General features: G+C 41.6%; 1 protein-coding gene across 1 annotated transcript in view; it reads right to left on the reverse strand.

Moving 5' to 3' along the window:
- Nucleotides 1-22833, reverse strand: part of rars2 (arginyl-tRNA synthetase 2, mitochondrial) — a 71304-nt gene that overhangs the window by 17867 nt on the left and 30604 nt on the right. Inside the window, exons 10-15 of the mRNA XM_060849745.1 lie at nt 21549-21655; nt 12678-12773; nt 8106-8166; nt 2922-2998; nt 1225-1349; nt 330-397 (exon numbers count right to left, since the gene is read on the reverse strand). Coding sequence (XP_060705728.1) covers nt 330-397; nt 1225-1349; nt 2922-2998; nt 8106-8166; nt 12678-12773; nt 21549-21655 — 534 coding nt within the window. The remainder of the gene's footprint in view (nt 1-329; nt 398-1224; nt 1350-2921; nt 2999-8105; nt 8167-12677; nt 12774-21548; nt 21656-22833) is intronic.

Below are 22833 nucleotides of genomic sequence, written 5' to 3' on the forward strand. Positions count from 1 at the left end.
TCATATTAAATAGATTGAGAGTCTGAGCTGTCTGCTCCAGCTCCTAGCTCTTATGTCCTTATGATGATCGATGGCACTAACTGGCCACCCCGAGTGGCTGGCACCTTTAGTTTGTTTGTTAACGGAACACAGCCACAACATTGAAAGGAAAACTTGTGATAACTCCACATAACCCAGATGCGTTGTCTTCCAGTAAAAGTCCCATCATGGAATTTTCTAGTTTAACGTACTCCCCACATCACACCAAAGTTTTCACAAATAAAACAATTAAAAATTGAAGAACCATCTAATCTCTCAACAAGGTGAGAACAGCAAGGGGCAGTCATTACCTGAATAATAAGTGCAGCCACACCCACTTTCTCCGCCGTACCCTCAGGGTCTTCCAATTCCTTTGTTGCTTCATGTGAATAAAAACAAAGTATTAAACACAAATGTGAATACAGTCGGTTCTGCTATAGCACAGTAGTTCTGTTCTCGTTCAACCCTGTGTGATACAGCAACAAAAGAAAATCGGGTAATAGCAGCACCATTTAAAAACCAACATAGCCGAAATCGTGCTTTATCACCAATATATGCATTCAAAATTCGCACTGTAGGAAGTGTCTCCAAATTCAACAATTGTGTCACAGCGATTTCGTATTAATGAAATGTGCATTATAGCGGAACGACCCGTATTTGAATGAAAACAAAGAGAGGGGAAAGAGAAATGTCACTCCACCCATCACCACCTGGCTTTAACAAAAGGATTCAAAGCTTCCTGAGCATAATGGAGCCCAGATATCCCTGATGGTTCCAATGGTAAATTCGTTAGCTGCAGAAAATTACCCAGGAGCAAATGCTCAGAAATCTTGGAGTAGCATACAAAGGGTGGGCCTCATAGCGCCAGGAACCTGGATTCAATGCCACCCTTGGGCAACTGTCAGTGTGGAGTTTGCACATTCTCCCCGTGTCTGCATGGGTTTCCTCCAGGTGCTCCGGTTCCCTCCCACAGTCCAAGGATGTGCAGGTTGGGTGAATTTGGGTGGTTACATGGTTAGGATGGTGATGATGGGGTATCGGACTGGCTGGGATGCTTTTCGGAGGGTCGGTGTGGACTCAAATGGACCAAATGGCCTTTTTCCGCACTGTAGGGATTCTATGACTCAGCCTCAAGCTTTGAAGGAGGCAGTACTTTGGAGGGACAGAGAAAAGGTAAAGTTTTAACCATTAGACTGGAGCACTCACTCTTTGAGGCAGCCATGTTTTGCAGCATTCTGGACCGGGCCTCATTCATAACATCTTCTAGAAAGACAACATCTCCTTTCCGAGTCTTCATCCCTTTAACTAACCCAAAGGGAACATGCCGGCATCTGCAAAAGTGACCATGAAAGCACAACACATGGTAAAAGGAAGATGATTTGAGTTTCTTTAACTCTTCACTCCAAGGGCAACTTAAACCTTTCAGGAACAAAAGACACGTTTCCCCTGAGTACAATTGATAGTCCTTATTAACCTGACACTGTTTAATTATTTTCATTCATTCATGGGATGTGGGTGTCAATGGTTGCCATCATTTTATTTCTTGCCCCAAGCTCAAGTGAAGATGGTGGTGAGCTACCTTTTTGAACCACTGCAATCACGTGCTCGAGGTCGATCCACAAAGGCATTTTGTTTTACGGGGCCAGAGGGCAAAAAGAGTTCCAGTAATCTGACCCAACAGCACTGAAAGGATCAGCGATACAGTTACAAGTCAGGACGGTGTGCAGTTTGGAGGGGAACCTGCAGATGGTGTGGCCCCATTTGTCTGTTACCATTGTCCTTCTAGATATAGTGGTGGGAGTTTGAAAGATGATATTTAAGGAGATTTGGTGGATTACTGCAATGCATCTTTCAAATCATACACACTGCTTCTACTGAGAGTTGGTGGTGGAGGGAGTGAATATCTGGATGAGGTGCCAATCAAGCAGGATGTTTTGTCTTGATGTTGTTGGAGCTGCACTCATCCATGCAATTGGGAGCATCCCAACAGTCCAGACTGTGATTTGTGGCTTTAGGGAGTTGGAAGGCAAGATATTCGCCACAGGATTCTCAGTTTCTTACCTGCTCTCGTAGCTACATTATTTATGTAGTTGTCCAGTTCAGTTTCTGGCGAATGATAACTCTCACAATGTTAATAGTGGGGGATTCAGTGATGATGATGCCATTGAATGTCAAGGGATGATAGTTAGATTTTCTCTTGCTGGAGATGGTCATGTGTATGGCATGAATGTTACTTGCTACTTGTCAGCCTCTTTTAGCTTCAGTATTGTGGAAGACCTGAATGGTGCAATAATCAGCATATATCCCCATTCAAAGTTAAATTATGACACTGGACCAATAGTCTATTACTCAGCAGTACCAGCAAAGGTCTGGGAATGGGTGATCCAAACACCTTTTGTTCAGGGATTAGTGACTGTCCTGAAGAGGCCAAATGAGGCAGAGAAGAACATTAGACAGGGAATACAAATTGGTCTGTGAAGACAAAAAGGGGTGATAATGGAGGATATTTGAGAGGCAGTTAACAAGAAAATGCCACCAGTGCGACCTCTGGATAAAACGTTTTCTTAACAATAGCTGAAGTTTCCCAGTACTATTTATTCTAGAAACCAGTTAATTTCTTTTGAGTGATGGACACTTTTGATTGTTTTAAAAGTTTAACTTTAAAACTTTAAAAAAAAACAAACCTCTGTACTTTTCTTCGAGTTACCTGGCAACCAATGCTTTTCTCTGCATTCCTGATAGCATTTGTTCATGTTGGTTCAATTTCCCTCCATTCCCAACAGTTGCTTTCCCTTTCAGCTTCTATAATTTTATCGAGTATGAAAAGGATGGAGTCAATTGTACTCAAGTAGTCTGTGGTGGACTGTGGTAGTCATAAAGAACCTTCTTTACTTGGTACCTACCGTTCTGTCCAGTTGTAGCCCATGATTTTCAGTACGCCAAACAACTGCTGAAAATGGGTACACTGTTCTTTATCTGTCTGAAGAAAGATATACAGCTATTAATATAGAAATCACAGATAAAGTGAATAACAAGAGTATTTTCCCTAGGATGGGAGAGTTCAAGACTAGGGGGCACAGTTTTAAGATGAAAGGAGAAAGATTTAAAAAGGACATGAGAAGCAACTTTTCCACACAGAGAGTGGTGAGTGTGTGGAATGATCTGCCAGAGGATGGTGATGGATGCAGGTACAGTTACAATGTTTAAAAAACATTTGGGTAAGTACTTGAATAGGAAAAGTTTGGAAGGATATGGGTCAAACACAAACACAAACACAAACACAGTCAGGTGGCAGTTTAGGAACATAGTCAACATAGACTATTTGGTCCAAAGGGTCTGTTTCCATGCTGTATGACTCTATGATTCTCCATCAAAGCCGAAAGCCTCAAATCACAATGCTTTCAATCTAATGTCAAGAGGTATCCCAAAATATCCAAACTGAAAACAGCACAGCACAAGTTTATTAAAAAAATAAATACTGAAACACAAATGCACTAGTAAGGAAACACGTTGTGCTTCTAGCCATTGCAAAGTATGATCAAAATCTTGTGGCAAACAAACAATTTTATAACTGCCCCTGAGCAGAAAGCTTCAGTTCAGTAAAATGGGCAACATCTGAGCAAACAAATACCCATCAAAATTAATAATCCAGGAGATGTACAGCTGCACAGTTTGAATGTTACTATGGCATCCCCACCTCCTCACTTGGCGGATCCTGAATTCAAGTTGTTCTTCCGTGAAGTCATGCATTAGAAGGGAGATATTTTACTATGATGGGAATTAAAGAAAAACAACCAAGCAAGGTGCATCTCCATGAGTTTTAGATGAACATCAGTAAAACTGCCTGCCAGCCATCTCAAATCATGAGAGTGAACCCAAGATAGGAGAAGACAAAACAACATGCTGAAGGTGCAAAAGAAAACTGAAAATTAGTTAAAAACTCAAAAACTGATTATTTTTATAAAAATATCAAAAAAAATTGTCACACATTTTGCAGCAATGATTGAACATTATTTGAAATAAAGTTATGGAACAGGGAATAGTCTCATTGCGAGCTGATGAAATGAACAAAGGTGGTCTCCTCAATCTCTCACAGCTGGGATTTTTAAAGATAGATTTTCAGGCTTAATCATAATTCGACAGGCATTGTATTTTTCTATTGGACAATAGAGAAAACACAGCACAGAAAGAGACTGTTCAGCCCATCATGTCTGTACCACCTTGAACAAACTAGCTGCCTATTCTAATTCCACTTACTAGCACCTTGGCAGTTGCCTTGCAGGTATTTCTGAAAGAAGTTGAGGGTTTCTGTGTCAGCTACCAAACTGAAGGAACACATGCCCGACAGGCCCCACCCTTTGGACAAGAAACTTGTCTCATGTCTTCTAATCATTTTACCAGTCACCTTGAATGTGTACCCTCTGGAAAGTGACCTCTCAGGTAGGGGAAGCAGATCCCCCTTGGTCACTCTATCCAAGTCCTCTGTTACCTTGTGTGTCGCAACTACATCAGCACCCCACCTCCTTCCCACCCCAGCTTCCTGTGTTCTCAGGAAAAAAACTCTATCTCTCCTCATCGCTCCAAGTTTCAAGGCCTGGCAAGAGAATGATGATGAAACAAGTCAAATCGGACATCCCGATTACAGGGAAGCCTAGCTGTTAGTCTCTGTAATTGTGACACTTTCAAAAACATTTCCCACTGCTCCCACACAAGGCAATTTCCCCACTCTCAGAACATGTAGCATGCCAAGTATTTCACTTGCTCATGGCTTTCAAGATTTTCAAATGTTACTAAAATACAGCTTCTCCTCTCACAAGAGGAGAAAAAAAATGAAAATTTTACTATATGTTCCATCATCCTATATTACTGCATGAACTAGTAGACTAGAAATGATCTGGAGTTTGCAGTTTGCATAAGGGCAAGGCTAGCAGCATTCACTAATATTAAACTGGACAAAAACTTCCAGTGTACTCACAGATGCAATTAAACATCGATATCAGCGAGTTGCTTTTTAAGCTGCCCTTATCCTGCAGAAGTTTTCCTATACTTGATCAACAGTCTCACTATTCCCACACATAAAAGAAATTGCAGTAGTTATCCATCAGGCACCCTTTAAATGAATAAAACGTTCGAGGCTGCCCACTCAAGTGTAACTGCATGTTTAATAGAACGATAAGCCATAATTATTGACAAGCCATGTCCCTGGCACTACAAATGTATCTTTTTTTAAACAGAAGTACAATGTTTTAATTATTGGAGATTTAAAACAAAAATTAAATTTTACCTTTGTTTTGTCTCTAAACTCTCTCTCCTCTCCAACTCCCAATTTTGCTTTCTGTAAATGATTTTACATTCAATTAAATATTCTAACTTACACTTCCTGGTTTAGATTCTGCATGTTTCAATCTGATTGATTGAAAAGATATGTATTTAGCCCTGTCTACACAGGCCCCAAATCCTCAGTAGAAGATCAGGCAGAAGTTAATTTCTAATTACTGTAAACCGCACTGTAAAAGCCTGCTATATTTTGTAAGAGTAAGCTTAACAAACAGTGAGCACCATTCATTTTTTTCTCTGTCAACAAAACATGGGTCAATAGGTCTCTTACGCTGTTTTATGATCAAGTTGAAAAGGGAGTTACCACATGACATTCGTTTCAGTTGCTCAATCTTAACCTTACACATTGAATCACAACAAAGTCATGGATTTTTTTTCCCTACCCAGTTTCCCTGGGGTCCACAAAAGAATTATCTGACCCTGCACCATCCATCCCACTGCCCATACACCAATCCCTGTCTCTTCTTCTGTTTTTGACCAAAGCTGCCATGAGAGTTAAGCCAAACATTAGACACAGAACCCAATCTCCGCATTGGTGGACAGGCCAAGCTCACTGCCTTTATTCCTGATGAAGGGCTTTTTCCCAAAACGTCGATTTTGCTGCTCCTTGGATGCTGCCTGAACTGCTGTGCTCTTCCAGCACCACTGATCCAGAATCTGGTTTCCTGCATCTGCAGTCATTGTTTTTACCTCATTGATTTTAACCCTACTGTAAATCCTCTTGCAAGGATGCCTGCCTTGAAGAAGTTTTCCCCCTCTCTCTACAAGAATCTCAGGGAGTCCCTCTCCCACTGCAACTCCCAGGTCATTTCCTCTGCCCTGAAGCTCTTTCCTACCTGCCTATCTCCTTATCCACCTATCCACTCCACCCTCTCCTCCCTGACCTATCACCTTCATCCCCTCCCCCTCTCACCCATTGTACTCTATGCTACTTTCTACCCACCCCCACCCTCCTCTAGCTCATCTCTCCACGCTTCAGGCTCACTGCCTTTATTCCTGATGAAAGGCTTTTGCCCGAAACGTCGATTTCGCTGCTCCTTGGATGCTGCCTGAACTGCTGTGCTCTTCCAGCACCACTAATCCAGAATCTGGTTTCCAGCATTTGCAGTCATTGTTTTTACCCTGTTAGTGAATAACAGCGGCTTCTCATCAGCTTCCTCATGATCAAGTATACACAGGCAGATTGGATGTGTGTTCTGAACAGAAAAAATGCAAGCAATTCTCCATGTGCCAAGTAGCTGTACTGGAATGGCTCGGTTGAGGGTAGTTGGGGAACACAGGCATTCAGGATAGTTTTTGATGTAGCCAGTGTAATCAGTTACTTTATTGGTGCCAATGAGTGAACTGCATTGGCTGAAGATCTGTCCGGAGATGCCCACCATGAAATACAAAGCCACTGGCAATTCTGGACAAATGATGTTTGAAACTCTTGCCTCCAATGCTCAGGTCTCTGGAACTGTCATCATTGACGGTGATAAAATTCACTGATCCTCTTCTTATTGGCTTAACTGCTAATATCATTCACAATACATGAAGCAAGAATGCAGAGTTTTGACTGCAAGAGTTAGTTGTGGGGTCACAGAGCTCTAACTATTGCATGCTGTGCCGTTAACATTGCCCACCTCCATCTCTGCCTCATCTTGCACACTCTGCAAATTTAAAACTCTGCTGTACATACTTTATCCAACGTGAAGTCCTCTTCACCAATCATCCCAGCTCCCTAAGCTACACTGGTCCTCTATCCATCAACTAATTGAATTTAAAGTTCTTCCCTATCATAGTCTTGCAACGTCCCAACGTCTACAACCCAGCAGAGTTCTTCATAACCTTCAGATCAGGTCTCACATGCCTGCCTGTGGCCTCCTTCAACTACTGATGCTTGGTTTTAGTCTCCCTGATATCATCCTTTGGAATCCCCTTATTCACCTCTGACTCCATATTTTCCTTCAGATGTGCTTTAAACCTACCTCTGACTGGTCTTTTGATCACAAATTAATACCTGCTTGTTTAAGAGCCTCTGTTTTATCTGATTATGTCTCTGTGAAGCATGTCGGGCTCATTCTCAAATTTACTGGCAGTTCTCACTGTTAGAAATGGATAGTCAGGGTAGTCTGGTCAGTGTAAATTATATTGTTGATGAAGCAAAAGTTTTGCTTCTGAAGATCTGACCTTTCAGTTCCCTTCTTTTTATAGGAATACACTTGCTACCCCAAATCAGACAACAGAGCTCTTACATTTGACACTGAATTCATTATTGGACAGAATATCTTTAGGATACAAATTAAGGCTTGCAATCTCACAACAGCTCAACAGGAGAGCGGGGGGGGGGAAGAGAGAGTGAGGGGGGGGAAGAAGAGAGTGAGGGGGGGGGAAGAAGAGAGTGGGGGGGGGAAAACGCACAGATGGGAAAAATAGGAGAAAACAAATTTTAAGAGAGGCATTGAAAATTTGAACAGTCAGATGGCTTTATTCTGGCTATGTTATTCTAACATAGACAAATATTTCTCAAAAACAGCAGTTTAAACTTTAGCAAGATAATTTCATACAAGTTTCCTCAGATCTTTCATTTAATTTGACATTATTCAATCTTTTGAGTACTCCAGTTAAAAAGAATTCCCTCAGAATGGAAATAAAAGGTAGTAGAAATAATGATTGTACGTCCAAACTGCTTAATTAAAAACCAAATTGCAAGTTACATGAATTCTCAGGCTCCCAAGGGCAGTTCTTCTTAAAACACTTTAATTACCTACCACATAAATCATTTGGTCAAAATTATGTTTCTCCATTCGATCTAAGGCAGCTGCAATATCTCTGTAAACAAAATAGTGAAAGAACAGCAATTATTTCCATGGATGGCATCTCTTGTTTCAATTTTTTTTGCTGAAAATCAAAATGCCCCCCATCAAGTAGATCAGGTACCAAACCTTACAAATGGGTATTCTCTTTCACAACGTAAAGGAGCAAAAGATCCCACACCTCTGCCATTTTAATAATATATTATGTGGTGAATTGCTCACTTATCGTTGTTCATCGTCCAAAACACAGGCAACCAAAGGACAGCAAACATACGTGAACAATTGTTTTCAAGTTTTTGAGTAAATTTTCTGCAAATGTTGATATTTTTCAAAAAAACCGCATCTCAATTTTGGAGTGATACAGACAAATTGTTCAAACTTAGACAATACTGTTGCAAACAAAATACATTCATTAGTTTACACTAGCAGAAATAATGCAGTGTTCACACTTAATATAGAAATCAATGCTCTGATTTTAATTCTAAAAGTGAACGAATTAAAATTTCACCCTGGTGTCATTCACTGAAAAGGATATCCATTGTATTCCCTTGTTCAGGAAATTGAGGAAAGTAGTTAACAGCAGATCCAAATAGTCTATTTTTGCAAAGCTGGCCTATAAATTAACACAGAGCAGAGCCATCTGCTGCTTTAAACAGTAATGGAAACTTAGGGAAAAATCAGGCCACACAGTCGTGATGTCTGGTAATACATCATTACGAATGAAATAATAACATATGATGCAAGGGATATTTGTAACATTCTTCCACTTTGAGATTTCCGGTTAGGTTCAGTGATGGAATTAAAGACTTTCTCTCATCTGCTAGTGGAAAAAAAGCTGATGTTTTTCATGTTATCTTCTACTATTGACATATTTCCATGCGAAGGTACATTTTGCATACTTTCTTTAGCTCGAAGAGCTTACTTATGTTGTTTGAAATGTCCCACCATAAAAAAAAGTAGAAAGCTTATGATTATAATTTTAGTACTGCACCAAGACACACACATTTCTAATTACAGACCTTTAAAATATCCCCATATCCACACATAATAAAAGGTCCTAGTTTTACTTTAATGATGTAGAAACTCTCTGCAGAAGCATTGATTCAAGTAAGCAAATATATTACAGCTATTAAAAAGATCTGCTCACCGACTGGATGATGAACTGGGAAAGACATTTACACCATTTATTTAACATAAATGACTGATTATCTGTAAACGTGCAAACTATTCATAAGCCTCATCATTTTCATTCAATCAAACAATTTGTACAGATGTGAATAACTTGCATTAAGTATTTTATTACAGCTAAAGATACAACAAAAAATTAGAACATGAACAGAGAGTTGTTTTGCATTTGTTTTTAGGCAACACCTCACCCACATATTCGGGACACCTCATGGGTAGGACTCTATGATAATTCAATGTGTTGGCAGGAGGATACTCTCTTCCAGGGAATGGACTGAATGTAGCAAGGGAAACAGGTTTTTAAAAATGCCAATTCAAGTTATTTGAACTGTTGGGTTACAATATCCTTTTAAGACCATAAGACATAGGAGTGGAAGTAAGGCCATTTGGCCCATCGAGTTCACTCCGCCATTCAATCATGGTTGATGGGCATTTAGACATTGATGTAGACTCATCCCGAACGTTGGAGAATGCAAAACTGAAAATGCCTATGTGGGAAGGAAGATATTTGTGGTCTCGAATTGGCCGTGCTCTGGAAAGGCAATGAACAATGATTCTACAGAACACATGATATTCCCAAACTGATTTAATTGACAACACCAGGATGTGCAGGATTCTGGGGGTTGATACCAAGGTGGAAGATAAAGATAAAGATAAATACTTTTCAATGTAAATGGACTACCAAATGGTCTAGCTTTGCTACCACATCTCCTAATCAAAAGTTCAAAGGTAGAGAGTAATTGGAGACGAAAGGGTGGGCACAGTCAACTCCCTATGTAAACAAAGAGAAAGACAGTTGTTCAAAACATCTCATTTTTTTCATTGTGTACAATCTACTACTTTGAAAATCAATTAGCTTTCTGCATATCTGATCAAACATATTACCCACGACGTAAATGGGGAAAAATTACAATTCAAAATTCTCATGAAATCAAGTCAGCGGTGAACGGCGTAAACTCGATGGGCAAAATCTGCCTCTGGAAAGCTCTCTGGTTGATAGTCCACAGTATTCAGCTATTCAAAGTAGAAAGAGTGAGAACTGCAGATGCTGGAGAGTCAGAGTCAAAACACATGGCGCTGGAGAAAGTACAAGGTCAGGCAGCTTCTGAAGAGCAGGAACATCAACCTTTTGGGCAAAAGCCCTTCATCAGGAATGGGATGGGGGAGGTGCTCATATACAAATAGAGGTGGGGGGAGGTGGGGCGGCCATAGGGGGATCCAGGTAGGAGGCGATTGTGATAGGTCGGAGTCGAGGATGGAGCAGATCGGTGGGAAGGAAGATGGACATGTAGGATAGTTCAAGAGGACTGTGCAGAGTTGGAGGGTCGGTTCTGGAATGAAGTTGGGGGAGGAGAGATTTGGAAACTGCTGAAGCTGATGTAGTGTCGAGTGGTTGAAGGGCCCCAAGGTGGAAGATGAGGTGTTCTTCCTCCAGTCAGTGGGTGACTTTGATTTGGCAAATCCTGGGCCACCTCCACTGCATGTCCTTGGGGGAGGGGGAGGGGGAGGGGGGGTGGAGTTGATGTGGTTGGCCACAGGGTGGTAGGGTTGGTTGGTGTGTGCAGACCAGAGATGTTCCTTGAAGTGCTCCGTGTGTTGGCGCTCGATCTATATTGGAAAGACAGGACGCCAACTCTCAGAGCAGCTCAGGGAACATCTCTGGTCCACATGCATAAAAACAACCTCACTGCCCTGTGGCCAACCACATCAACTCCCCCAAGGACATGATTTAATAACACTTTTTACAGTGTCTCAATTATTCTTAACAATAATCAATTGCAGAAATTTTGAGGGCTTTCAGTGACATAACTAACTCTTTTCTTCTCAAATGTCTTCCGACAAAGGCACACCACATTTCCTAGGATGAAGAACTTAGTAAGGTTTTCTCTCATAATCTCTGCCCATGAATCTTTAATTGACTACAGCAATTTACAAGAGCAGGCTGAAGTGACCCATCTGCTTGAATTTGTTCTTTCACAAGGAGAAAGCAGTTCATCTCAGCTCTTACACCTTTCTCTTCATAACGTTATGACTGAAAACTATCTGCACAAGAAAGTGAATATCAGCCTTAGGACTGCAACACTGATGTGGAGTATTGGTCCATTAGCATTCTTGCTGTTGTACAGAGTCAATAGCTAATTACAGTTAAATGTTCCAACTTCAACCTTTTTTTAATTTTCACTTTAACTTATGCATAGCAAATCCAATTTTGTAAATTTAAACTCAGCTCAAAATGGCTCATGGTAAGGGTATTCATCAGTGATGGATAGGTTTACTTTTGTTAAAACCATTGATCCTGACCTTAATTGCAGCCATTTTATAACTCCCTTCAAGCTTAAAAGAAAATACGGAAACCTATAGGAAATAACAAAGCATTGCCAGTGCAGACATACAGCTGGTATAGTCGAGAGTATGGCACTGGAAGAGTAAGCCAGTCAGGCAGCATCCGAGGAGCAGGGGAATCGATGTTTCAGGCACAAGCCCTTCATCAGGAATGAGGCTTGTGGGCCAGGGAGGGCTGCTGAGAGATAAGTGGGAGGGGGTATGTGGCTGGGAATGTGATAGGTGGATGAAGATTGGGGGGCAGGGGAGGAGAGATGATAGGACAGAGAGGAGGGTGGAATGGATTGGTGGGAAGGAAGATGGACAGATCATGAGGGTGATGCTGAGTTGGAGACTTGGGACTGGGATAAGGTGGAAGGAGGGGGAAAATGAGGAAACTGGTAAGATCAACATTGAGCTAGTGTGGCTGCAGGGTCCCCAGATGGAAGATGAGGCATTCTTCCTACAGGCGTCAGGAGGTTAGGGTTTAACAATGGAGACGGCCCAGGACCAGCATGTCCTTGGTGGAGAGGGAGTTGAAGTGTTCAGCCATGGGGCGGTGGGGTTAATTGGTTGGTGCGGGTGTCCCAGAGACATTCTCTGAAACCATCCACAAGCTGATGTCCTGTCTCCCCAATGTATAGGAGTCTATATTGGGTGCAATGGATACAGTAGATGACATGTGTGGAAGGATCCTTTGGGGCCTTGGATGGAGGTGAGGGGGGGGGGGGGGGGGGGTGGTGGAGGTGTGGGTGCAGGTTTTGCACTTTTTTCGTTGGCAGGGAAAGGTGCTGGGAATGGGGTGTGGACCGGTGGTGGGGTGGGGCATGGATCTGACAAGTGAATGGTCTCTCCCCACTCGTGATGGGGGCTGTTTGTAGGTGGCAGAAAGTATGGTAAAGTATAGCATGACCAAATATAATAGTTTCAGATGTGAATGTCTGGATGGATAATATGTAAAATGCCACCAGTACTTTAACATATAGTAACAAAAATACACCAATCATGGGGAAGAATTACCTGGTCAAGTAAAGGGTTGTTCCATCAGAGCGAAGCACCTTGGCATAAGCTGAGAGGTCACCGTTTGGCGAAAGATCTACTACTCCAGTTCCTTGCCTTTGGAGAAAAACAGAGGCAAATTTTCCATTACTTGGTTTGCATATTTTTGTCATTCGAAGGGGAGAAATAAAGAAAACTGGATTTGTCACATACAGCACCACTCTATATGATGGATTCTTATGCTTTTGACAGATGAATGTTTAACAAGAAAGAAAGACTGGCTTAACTTAAGGTTGATGTTGTTTCATGTTGTGAAACTTGAAAGGGTTCAGAAAAGATTTAAGGATGTTGCCAGGGTTGAAGGATTGGAGCTATAGGGAAAGGTTGAATAAGTTGGAGCTGTTTTCCCTGGAGCGGAGGCTGAGGGGTGACCTTATAGAGGTTTAATAAATCATGAGGGGCATGGATAGGATAAATAGACAAAGTCTTTTCCCTGAGGTGGGGGAGTCCAGTACTAGAGGGCATAGTTTAGGGTGAGACAGGAAAGGTAGAAAAGCAACCTAAGAGGTAACTTCTTCAAGCAGAGGGTGGTACGTGTATGGAATGAGCTGCCAGAGGAAGTGATGGAGGCTGGTACAATTGCAACATTTAAAAGGAATCTGGATGGGTACATGAATAGGAAGAGTTTGGAGAGATATGGGCCGGGTGTTGGCAGGTGGGACTAGATTGGGTTGGGATATCTGGTCAGCATGGACAGGTTGGACCGAAGGGTCTATTTCTATGCTGTACATTTCTATGACTCTATATGTGATGTTAGGCAAAGTCTCAATTTTAAAGCGCAAGGTGTCCAATTTTTATATATTTTAATATTATATTGGGAGTAGTTCTGGAGCCATGGTTTAGTTTTGAAATGAGAATGAGAGAAGCTTCCTGAAGTGACAATGCTAATGGTTTGCATTAAGAGAGTTTTAAGAGTAGGCAGAGTAAATGCTGAAGAGCATTAGCTAGCTTTCAGTTAGAAGGATCATGAATTGATCTTTTCTGCTGAAGGGAAGCATCCATTGCTTGGAAAGCTTTTAATTTCAGTTTACTGAAGCCCTAGTTGATGTTTGGTGTATAAGACTTTTTCTCCTCAAGACAGCAGTTAGTTCAGAAAAGTTAGAAAACAGGTTCCCTCAGAATGAACGTTTCAGGCCAGATGTATTTGGTTAGTACCCCAAAGGGGTTACTCAAAGTAGAAGCCCAGATACATGAATACTCAAGGAAGAAGTTATCAAACTGTCAAAGCTATAGATGTGTCAGAGAAGAGAATTCTCTGGTGTTTGAGTACTGTAAAGAGATGCTATTAGGATAGCTGGAATATTGTATTTTTTTTTTTTACACAATTGTGCTACAATAAAGCATGTAAATTGTGCTTTATTCTATTTTATATTTTCCTTAATGTAACAAATGTGTGTTAATTGTGAAAACCAGACTTGCAGCATTGTGTGCTGTGCTTCCATGAATGACAGTGTGTCAAATAAAAATAAAACAATATATTTTCTAATCAAGCCAGATTTCAGTTTGAGATCCAATTTGTCCAATAATATTTTTTAAAAAAACCAGTTGGACCATTATTTGCATAACTGATTACAAATACTGCATACAAAACTAACCTTGGAGACACTGGCTTTGTGCCACACTCACTTGTAATGAAATCTTATTTGATGTGTGACAACTGTTGCTATTTATTCCCTTCCCAGAATATCATAAAGCATTTTACAATAAATGGAGTCATTAGCGTTAGTTAAGTAAACAGTCGCAAACATGACAATGGGATCCAAAAGCAAACAAAGAAGTGACCACAATTTGCTTTTGAGAATTCGGAATGGGAAAAGACTCCATATTCTTTCCAACCCAACCCGATTTCATCAGAAACATAAACAGAAATTGCTGTGTGTCTGAGCAGGAACCTGAAGACTCCCAAGCAGACGTCAGATCCTGGTGACCTCATATGCACAAAGTTTTAAAGGCACCATGCCTAAAGGAAACAGATGTGGCAGCACCCATGGAGAAAAATCAGAGTTAACGTTTTGGATCCAGTGACCCTTCCTCAGAACTCAGTTTCATCAGATATTGCTCTCTCCCTACACCTGGAGCCTGGAGGAAGCTGCATGTGATTCAAGTGCGCACTGATATTTTGGACATTATAATTTAATACAATTAATTAACAGAGAATAATACAAGATTCTCTGTTCTTCTTAAATAGTGTCAGGACGATCCTGTTCACCACAGGAGGCAAACAGAAAACCTAACATCTTGCCAAATGCCATACCTTAATTCAGTGCAACATTTTGAAAGTACTCCACTGAAACCAGCCCAGACAATGTGATCAAGACCTCAGAGAGATTTGATCTCTCATTTTGTTTCCTTTGGTGTGACTGGGTCATTTGTTCAAATACATGGTGCCTTTAAACCTTTGATGTGGGTGTGTCTGAGAGTTTTCAGGTTTCTGCACAGACACACAGCTTTACAGAGAACATGATAAATACCCTTTCTTAAAGTTAATTTTATCGATTAGATCAATTTAGACATCAAACAAAGGGAGCTTTGAATTTGTATAGCACCTCATCACATCCCTTATTACTGCATATTTTATTAATGCATTTTAAAAGTAAAAGCAATTAATAGCTGGCTTAACTATCAGTGAAGTACGAGATAAGTATCAAATCAGAAAAATAAACTTTCCTGCTCTCCTTCAAAAAAAACATGCCATGGGGTCTTTCACATCTACCTGCCAGAAAGTTCAATGATTTGCCCAAATGATGTAATCTAAGTTGATACCAATCGTCCCCCAGTTTTACAATGAATCTACGCGTTATGTGGTGTACATTAGAAAAGTCATTGACCAATGGAATAATCTAGAACCTAGCAAATTAAAAAGGAGCCCTTCATCAGGAGCTCCTTCATCCTGATGAAGGGCTCCTGCCTGAAACATCGATTTTCCTGCTCCTCAGATGCTGCCTGATCTGCTGTGTTTTTCCAGCACCCCTCTAATCTTGACTTTGATCTCCAGCATGTGCAATCCTCACTTTCGCCAAGCAAATTAAAGGCTTACTTCCAAAAGTTACCCGTTCTAATTCTGAGAGAAAAATTAAGAGCTTGCCTGCAAACTCACTAAGCTGGGGCGCTGATCTGAATACAATAAAGTCAGGTGGCACCAGAGAAGGACTACAGATCACAAAAACAATGAATTCCAGAATTTTCTTCAGGGAAGATGATACTTAGATTGACGTTTGGGATGCAGAATGTCAGTTGCATTTTAATATCCTTCAGCAGGAATTAGTTATTTGCTGTCTTCTGGAAAACTCCAAAAATCCAACCAGCTTTCAGACCGCATTTGAAGTATTTGATTCTTTAACAACAAAGAATACTTGTCCTTATACAGCCCACATTTAACATCAGAGACATGATGAAATGAAATCTGATTTAAAGCCACAGATGCATGAGCAAAGTTGACCAAAAACTTAGATAATGGACACATTGAAACCTACCGTTTTAAAGGAGGGCAGACTATACTGCGATGAAGAGGCTCAGAAAAGGGATTGCAAAGTTTAGGGACTAGTCAACTGAAGGCACAGCCACCAACAATACAGTCTTGGGAATTGGAGATGTGCAAGAAGCAGAGGATCTTGTCATAATTTGTGCAGAAAATCACAACCCCCCCACCCCAGGTGTGCTATGGTCTATTGGAGACTGCAGTCCCTATGAAATAGAATTTTTCAAGTATTTAAATGAGACCTCGTGTAACTGATAGAACTGTTGTACTATCCTTTCCCCATACAAATGGTTTCTTTAACAAGGACAAACGGCAAGCTATAAAGATAATGATTACAAAAGCTACCAGCCCACTGAAACCTGATGCCCCATCTGTTTCAAAGAAATAGAACAGTTCGTTCTTATGAAAAAAAAGTGATAAAATGACTATAAAATGGAGGTGGGCAGAGAGGGTAACAACAGTTGTGCTGACATTGTAAGTGGTTGGCTCAGGTTCAATGGTTAAAAAGGATTCAGACAAGTGACTGGCAACCCATGCTGTGTCAGCCCAAAAATAGGGCACATTAATCCCACTCTCATCATTCCTCTTTTGTGCTGAACACCTAGGACTCTCGCAACATAATGACAGTGTCTCTACCTCAGAATCAGGAGACCCAGAGGCGTCTCATAACATCTCTGGGCGGGTTGATTGTAAATTTTTGTTTTGTTACGATCGGAGGGTTGTAGGAGGCAGTCCGAGTCAGAGTCAGTCAGTTAGCTTCTGTGGAAGTTGGACCAGGAGACATTTAAGGAAGACTCAGGGAAGGGTTCCCAAACATTTAGAACGCTGCTTTCACAATTTTAATGAGATTGAAGCACTGTTATTCATCCTCTGGCATCAATCATCATGGACTGCAAATCTTTTTTTTGTCTAGGTAACTACTTCTTAAACGTATAGATCATCTGAGAATTCAATAGTTGATTATCAATATTAGGTAACTGTGATCCTGAACATCCAAAATCTAATACCTCAAGCTGCTCAGCAGTAAGATTTTCCAAAGTCACTTGGCTATATTCTGTATGGTTGCTGATAACATCCAAGCTCTCCCTGCCCATCACCTCTTCTGACCTCTCCCCATTGCTTGGCCCTAGTCATCCAACCCACTAGCTGAGAAAGACTTTTGGCTCACCCAAGATAATCACTGGGAAGACTGAAGCTGCCAATTCCACCAAAGCACCCAATCTCCCTCTTCATTTTGTCCCAACATAATAAAACAACGTTTTAGACAAAAGTCACTGAGCACAAGAACGAGTCAGTCCTTCAAGCCCACGGGCTCATCCAGGACTTGTGCAATGAGATCAATATGGTTAAATGTCTGAGGAGAACCAAAGATAATTTTAATTCCCAACATCCTTCAAATGATTTAGGAGAACATGCACTGAAATTCTGTTGGGTCACTTTAACTTGCATCTATGGGCCCATGCTCCAGAACTGTTAAGACTTGACCTCTTTGGAAGTAACTGTCCAGATTTCCTCTCTCAGCTCTGAAGAATGTCAACCCAGGAGACCTTCTTTTCAAATATTGGCTGAACATGTGCACATTTCCAGCTGTCTTCTTATTAAAACATTAAATCATGTCCTGCAGTGAGATTTGTACAAAGGAGGAGTTCATACTGTTGGAGGTAATATATTAGCATGGATAGATGAATGGCTGGCTGGCAGAAAACAGTATATACAAATGGATCTTTGTACGAATAGCAGAATGCAACAAGTGGTATCTAACAGGGATCCGTGGTGGGCCCTCAATCTTTAGCAATTGATATCAATGGTGGGTGGAAAGGCATGGTAGATAAATTTGTTGATGGCACAAAGATAGGTAGGAAGGTACATTCTGAAGAGGGCATAAGGAGGATGCAGATGTATATAGACAGGGGCCTGGCAAATATCTGGCAGATGGAGTGCAATGTGGAAAACTGCGGAGTTATTCATTTCGATTGGAAGAATTTAAAACAAAGCAGAATATTGGAGAAACACGATGGAATTACAAGGTGCAGAGGGCTCTAAGTCATAGAGATGTACAGCATAGAAACAGACCCTTCAATCCAACCTGCCCACGCCGACCAGATATCCCAACCCAATCGAGTCCCACCTGCCAGCACCCAGCTCATATCCTTCCAAACCATTCCTATTCATACACCCATTCAAATGCCTTTTGAATGTTGCAATTGCACCAGCTTCCACCACTTCCTCTGGCAGCTCATTCCATACTTGTACCACTGTGTGTGAGAAAGAGTTGCCTCTTAGGTCTCTTGTATATCTTTCCCCTCTCACCCTCTAGTTCTGGACTCCCCCACTCCAGGGAAAAGACTTTGTCTATTTACCCTATCCATGCCCCTCAATTTTGTAAACCTCTATAAGGTCACCCCTCAGCCTCTGACGCTCCAGGAAAAACAGCCCCAGTCTGTTCAGCCTCTCCCTATAGCTCAAATCCTCCAACCCTGGCAACATCCTTGTAAATCTTTTCTGAACCCTTTCAAGTTTCACAACATCTTTCCGATAGGAAGGAGACCAGAATTGCACGCAATATTCCAACAACGGCCTAACCAATGTCTTGTACAGCCGCAACATGACCTTCCAACTCCTGTACTCAATACTCTGACCAATAAAAGAAAGCATACCAAACGCCTTCTTCACTATCCTATCTACCTGCGATTCCACTTTCAAGGAGCTATGAACCTGTACTCCAAGGTCTCTTTGTTCAGCAACACTCCCTAGGACCTTACCATTAAATGTATAAGTCCTGCTAAGATTTGCTTTCCCAAAATGCAGCACCTTACATTTATCTGAATTAAACTCCATCTGCCACTTCTCAGCTTTGGCCCATCTGGTCCAGATCCTGTTGTAATCTAAGATAACCCTCTTCGTTGTCCACTACACCTCCAATTTTGGTGTCATTAGATTAGATTAGACTTACAGTGTGGAAACAGGCCCTTCAGCCCAACAAGTCCACACCGACCCGCCGAAGCGCAACCCACCCATACCCCTACATTTACCCCTTACCTAACACTACGGGCAATTTAGCTTGGCCAATTCACCTGACCCGCACATCTTTGGACTGTGGGAGGAAACCGGAGCACCCGGAGGAAACCCACGCAGACACGGGGAGAACGTGCAAACTCCACACAGTCAGTCGCCTGAGTCGGGAATTGAACCCGGGTCTACAGGCGCTGTGAGGCAGCAGTGCTAACCACTGTGCCACCATGCCGCCCATGTCATCTGCAAACTTACTAACTATACCTCTTATGCTCACATCCAAGTCATTTATGTAAATGACAAAAGGTAGAGGACCCAGCACCGATTCTTGTGGCACTCTACTGGTCACAGGCCTCCAGTCTGAAAAACTACCCTCCACCACCACCCTCTCTTCTACCTTTGAGCCAGTTCTATATCCAAATGTCTGGTTCTCCCCATATTCTGTAAGATCTAACCTTGCTAATCAATTTCCCACGGGGAACCTTGTCAAATGCCTTACTGAAATCCATATAAATCACATAGACCAATCTACCCTCATCAATCCTCTTTGTTACTTCCTCAAGAATCTCAAACAAGTTTGTGAGACATGATTTCCCATGCACAAAGCCATGTTGACTGTCCCTAATCAGTCCTTGCCTTTCCAAGTACATGGACATCCTGTCCCTCAGGATTCCCTCCAACAACTTGCCCACCACAGATGTCAGGCTCACTGGTCTATAGTTCCCTGGCTCGTCCTTACCACCTTTCTTAAACAGTGGCACCACATTAGCCAACCTCCAGTCTTCCGGCACCTCACCTGTGACATCAATGAGTAAAAAGTGAGGTCTGCAGATGCTGGAGATCAGAGCTGAAAATGTGTTGCTGGTTAAAGCACAGCAGGTCAGGCAGTATCCAAGGAACAGGAAATTCGACATTTCAGGCCAGAGCCCTTCATCAGAGCCGAAACGTCGAATTTCCTGTTCCTTGGTTGCTGCCTGACCTGCTGTGCTTTAACCAGCAACACATTTTCAGCTGTGACATCAATGATACAAATATCTCAGCAAGAGGCCCAGCAATCACTTCTTTGCTTCCCACAGAATTCTAGGATACACCTAGAGTCATCGAGTCAGAGATGTTCAGCATGGAAACAGACCCTTCGGTTCAACCTGTCCCAACCCAATCTAGTCCCACCTGCCAGCACCCGGCCCATATCCCTCCAAACCCTTCCTATTCATATACCCATCCCAATGCCTCTTAAATGTTGCAATTGTATCAGCCTCCACCAGATCCTCTGGCAGCTTATTCCATACCGGTACAATCCTCTTGTGTGAAAAAGTTGTCCCGTAGGTCTCTTTTACATCTTTCCCCTCTCATCCTAAACCTATACCCTCTACTTCTGGACTCCCCCACCCCAGGGAAAAGACTGTCTATTTATCCTATCTATGCCCCTCAATTTTGTAAACCCCAACAAGGTCACCCCTCAGCCTCTGACGCTCCAAGGAAAATAGCCCCAGTCTGTTTAGCCTCTCCCTACAGCTCAAATCCTCCATCCCTGGCAACACCCTTGTAAATCTTTTCCGAACCCTTTCAAGTTTCACAAATCTTTCAGATGATCAGGTCCTGGGGATTTAGCCACATTTATGCGTTTCTACTACATGGTTTACAAGTTAGAATGCAGCTACAGTAAGTAAATTAAAGGAATTATGGAATACTAAGAGGAAATGAACAACAAAAAAAACCCAAAAGATCTTACTGCTTCAGTTATACAGAGCATTGGTAACAGCACATCTCGAATACTGTTTTGGTCTCCTTATTTAAGGAAGGTTTAAATGAAATGGAGGAGGTTCAGAGGTGGTATACTAGATTGATACCTGGAGTGAGCATGTTATCTTATGGTGATAGATTGTACAGACTGGCCTAGTTTGTACCCAAGTTTACCAGAGTGAAGGGTGACTTGACTGAAGTATGCAAGATCCTGATTGGTTCCCGATAGGGTGCATGTGGAAACGGTCAGTCCAGACCTACTGGGCACTGTTTTAAAATTAACAGTCATGCTTTTAGGACAGAGGTGAGGTGAAGTTTTTTTTCACTCAGAATTGAGACACTGGAATTTTCTACATTAGAAAATGGTGAAGCTAAGGCCATTAAATATTTTCAGGGAGGTGGAGAATAGATTCTTATCAGGCAAAAGCATCAAATGTTATCCGGTGGATGGGAACATGGAACTTAAAACACAACAGATCAGCCACGATCTTATTGAAGGTTGGATTGCTTTCAAGGGGCTGAACGGCTTACTTCTATTTGTTAATCTGATGTTTGTACACGTCGATTTACAAAATATGACTACTGAAGTCTAACCGTACATTGTTTTCTTGAGTAGTCCTTTCTGATCCAGCAGCCACAGAATCTCCTGCGTTTTTTCTTGGTAGAACGATTCTCCAGAATACTCATCAAAATGCACACCAAGCCGCTATTAGAACACACAATTTTAACAAATTGGATTCACTGTAAAAGATCACTTTCAAATCACAGCAAAATCACAATTCAATTTAGATTAATCACAAGCAGCTTGCAGCAACTGTAGCAAAAACATTTCAGAAATTTAATTCAAATATTCAAAGTTACTTGATCACAAAACAAAATGCTGAACAGAAGTGCATTTATTATTTCCATTAGTCAACACAGTGAACAAAACACTTATTTTGATTTAAAAATCTCTGTTCAGGGTATTTTAAGGCATTTTACTTTTAACTTTGTACAGGTTGTTCTGCTAAAATGCACGTTTCATTAACACAAATTCAGTAGAAAGCGAACGGTTTCTACAGCACAAACTTTTAAAGGGCATATAGGTTACAATACAATTCCAGTCCCATTAGTTAAAATGGTGCTATTATGTGATTTTCTGATAACTCAGAATTACATGAGAATGGAGCTACTGCATTATAGCAGAACTGACTGTAAATGCGATTTTAAATGGAAGGCCCATTGCATTCCCACATTGTGCCACTTAAGTTTGCATGGAAAATGTAACCTGATCATTTCTGGACTTTTACAGGTGACATGTTTGAATACACAGCCAAAATTGTGCATGCGCAAACACATACCCAACATGCTGGTTGGCATGCACATTAAGGGCAGCATGGTGGCACTGCTGCCTCATAGCACCAGGGACCTGGGTTCAGTTCCAGTCTCTGACAACTGTGCAAACAGACATTCTTGCTGTGTCTGCGTGGGTTTCCCCCAGGTGTTCCAGTTTCCTCCCACAGTCCAATGATATGCAGGTGTTCAGGGATGTGTGGGTTATGTGCATTAGTCAGGGGTAAATATATGGTAGGGGCACGAGTGTGGATGGGTTCTTCTTCGGAGAGTTGGTGTGGACTTGTTGGGCCAAAGGGCAGATAATAATGACAGATTGTATGACTTTAAAATGGGCACTAGATTACATCTCCATATCCTGATTCCATTTCACCCAATGACTGCAGCTGTGATAATCCCAAGTGCAGTAGTGTAGGACAATCAACAAAAATGAAATAATGTAATGCAAACTGCCCTGGATCAGCATTTTTGCATATCAAGGTTTACTTAAGGCCTACTTATGATGCAGAGATGTTTCATTAGTTAGCCACATCAGCACACATCTGCTCACCA

The sequence above is a fragment of the Hemiscyllium ocellatum genome, chromosome 3 (assembly GCF_020745735.1).
Source record: "Hemiscyllium ocellatum isolate sHemOce1 chromosome 3, sHemOce1.pat.X.cur, whole genome shotgun sequence".
Classification (NCBI taxonomy): Eukaryota; Metazoa; Chordata; class Chondrichthyes; order Orectolobiformes; family Hemiscylliidae; genus Hemiscyllium; species Hemiscyllium ocellatum.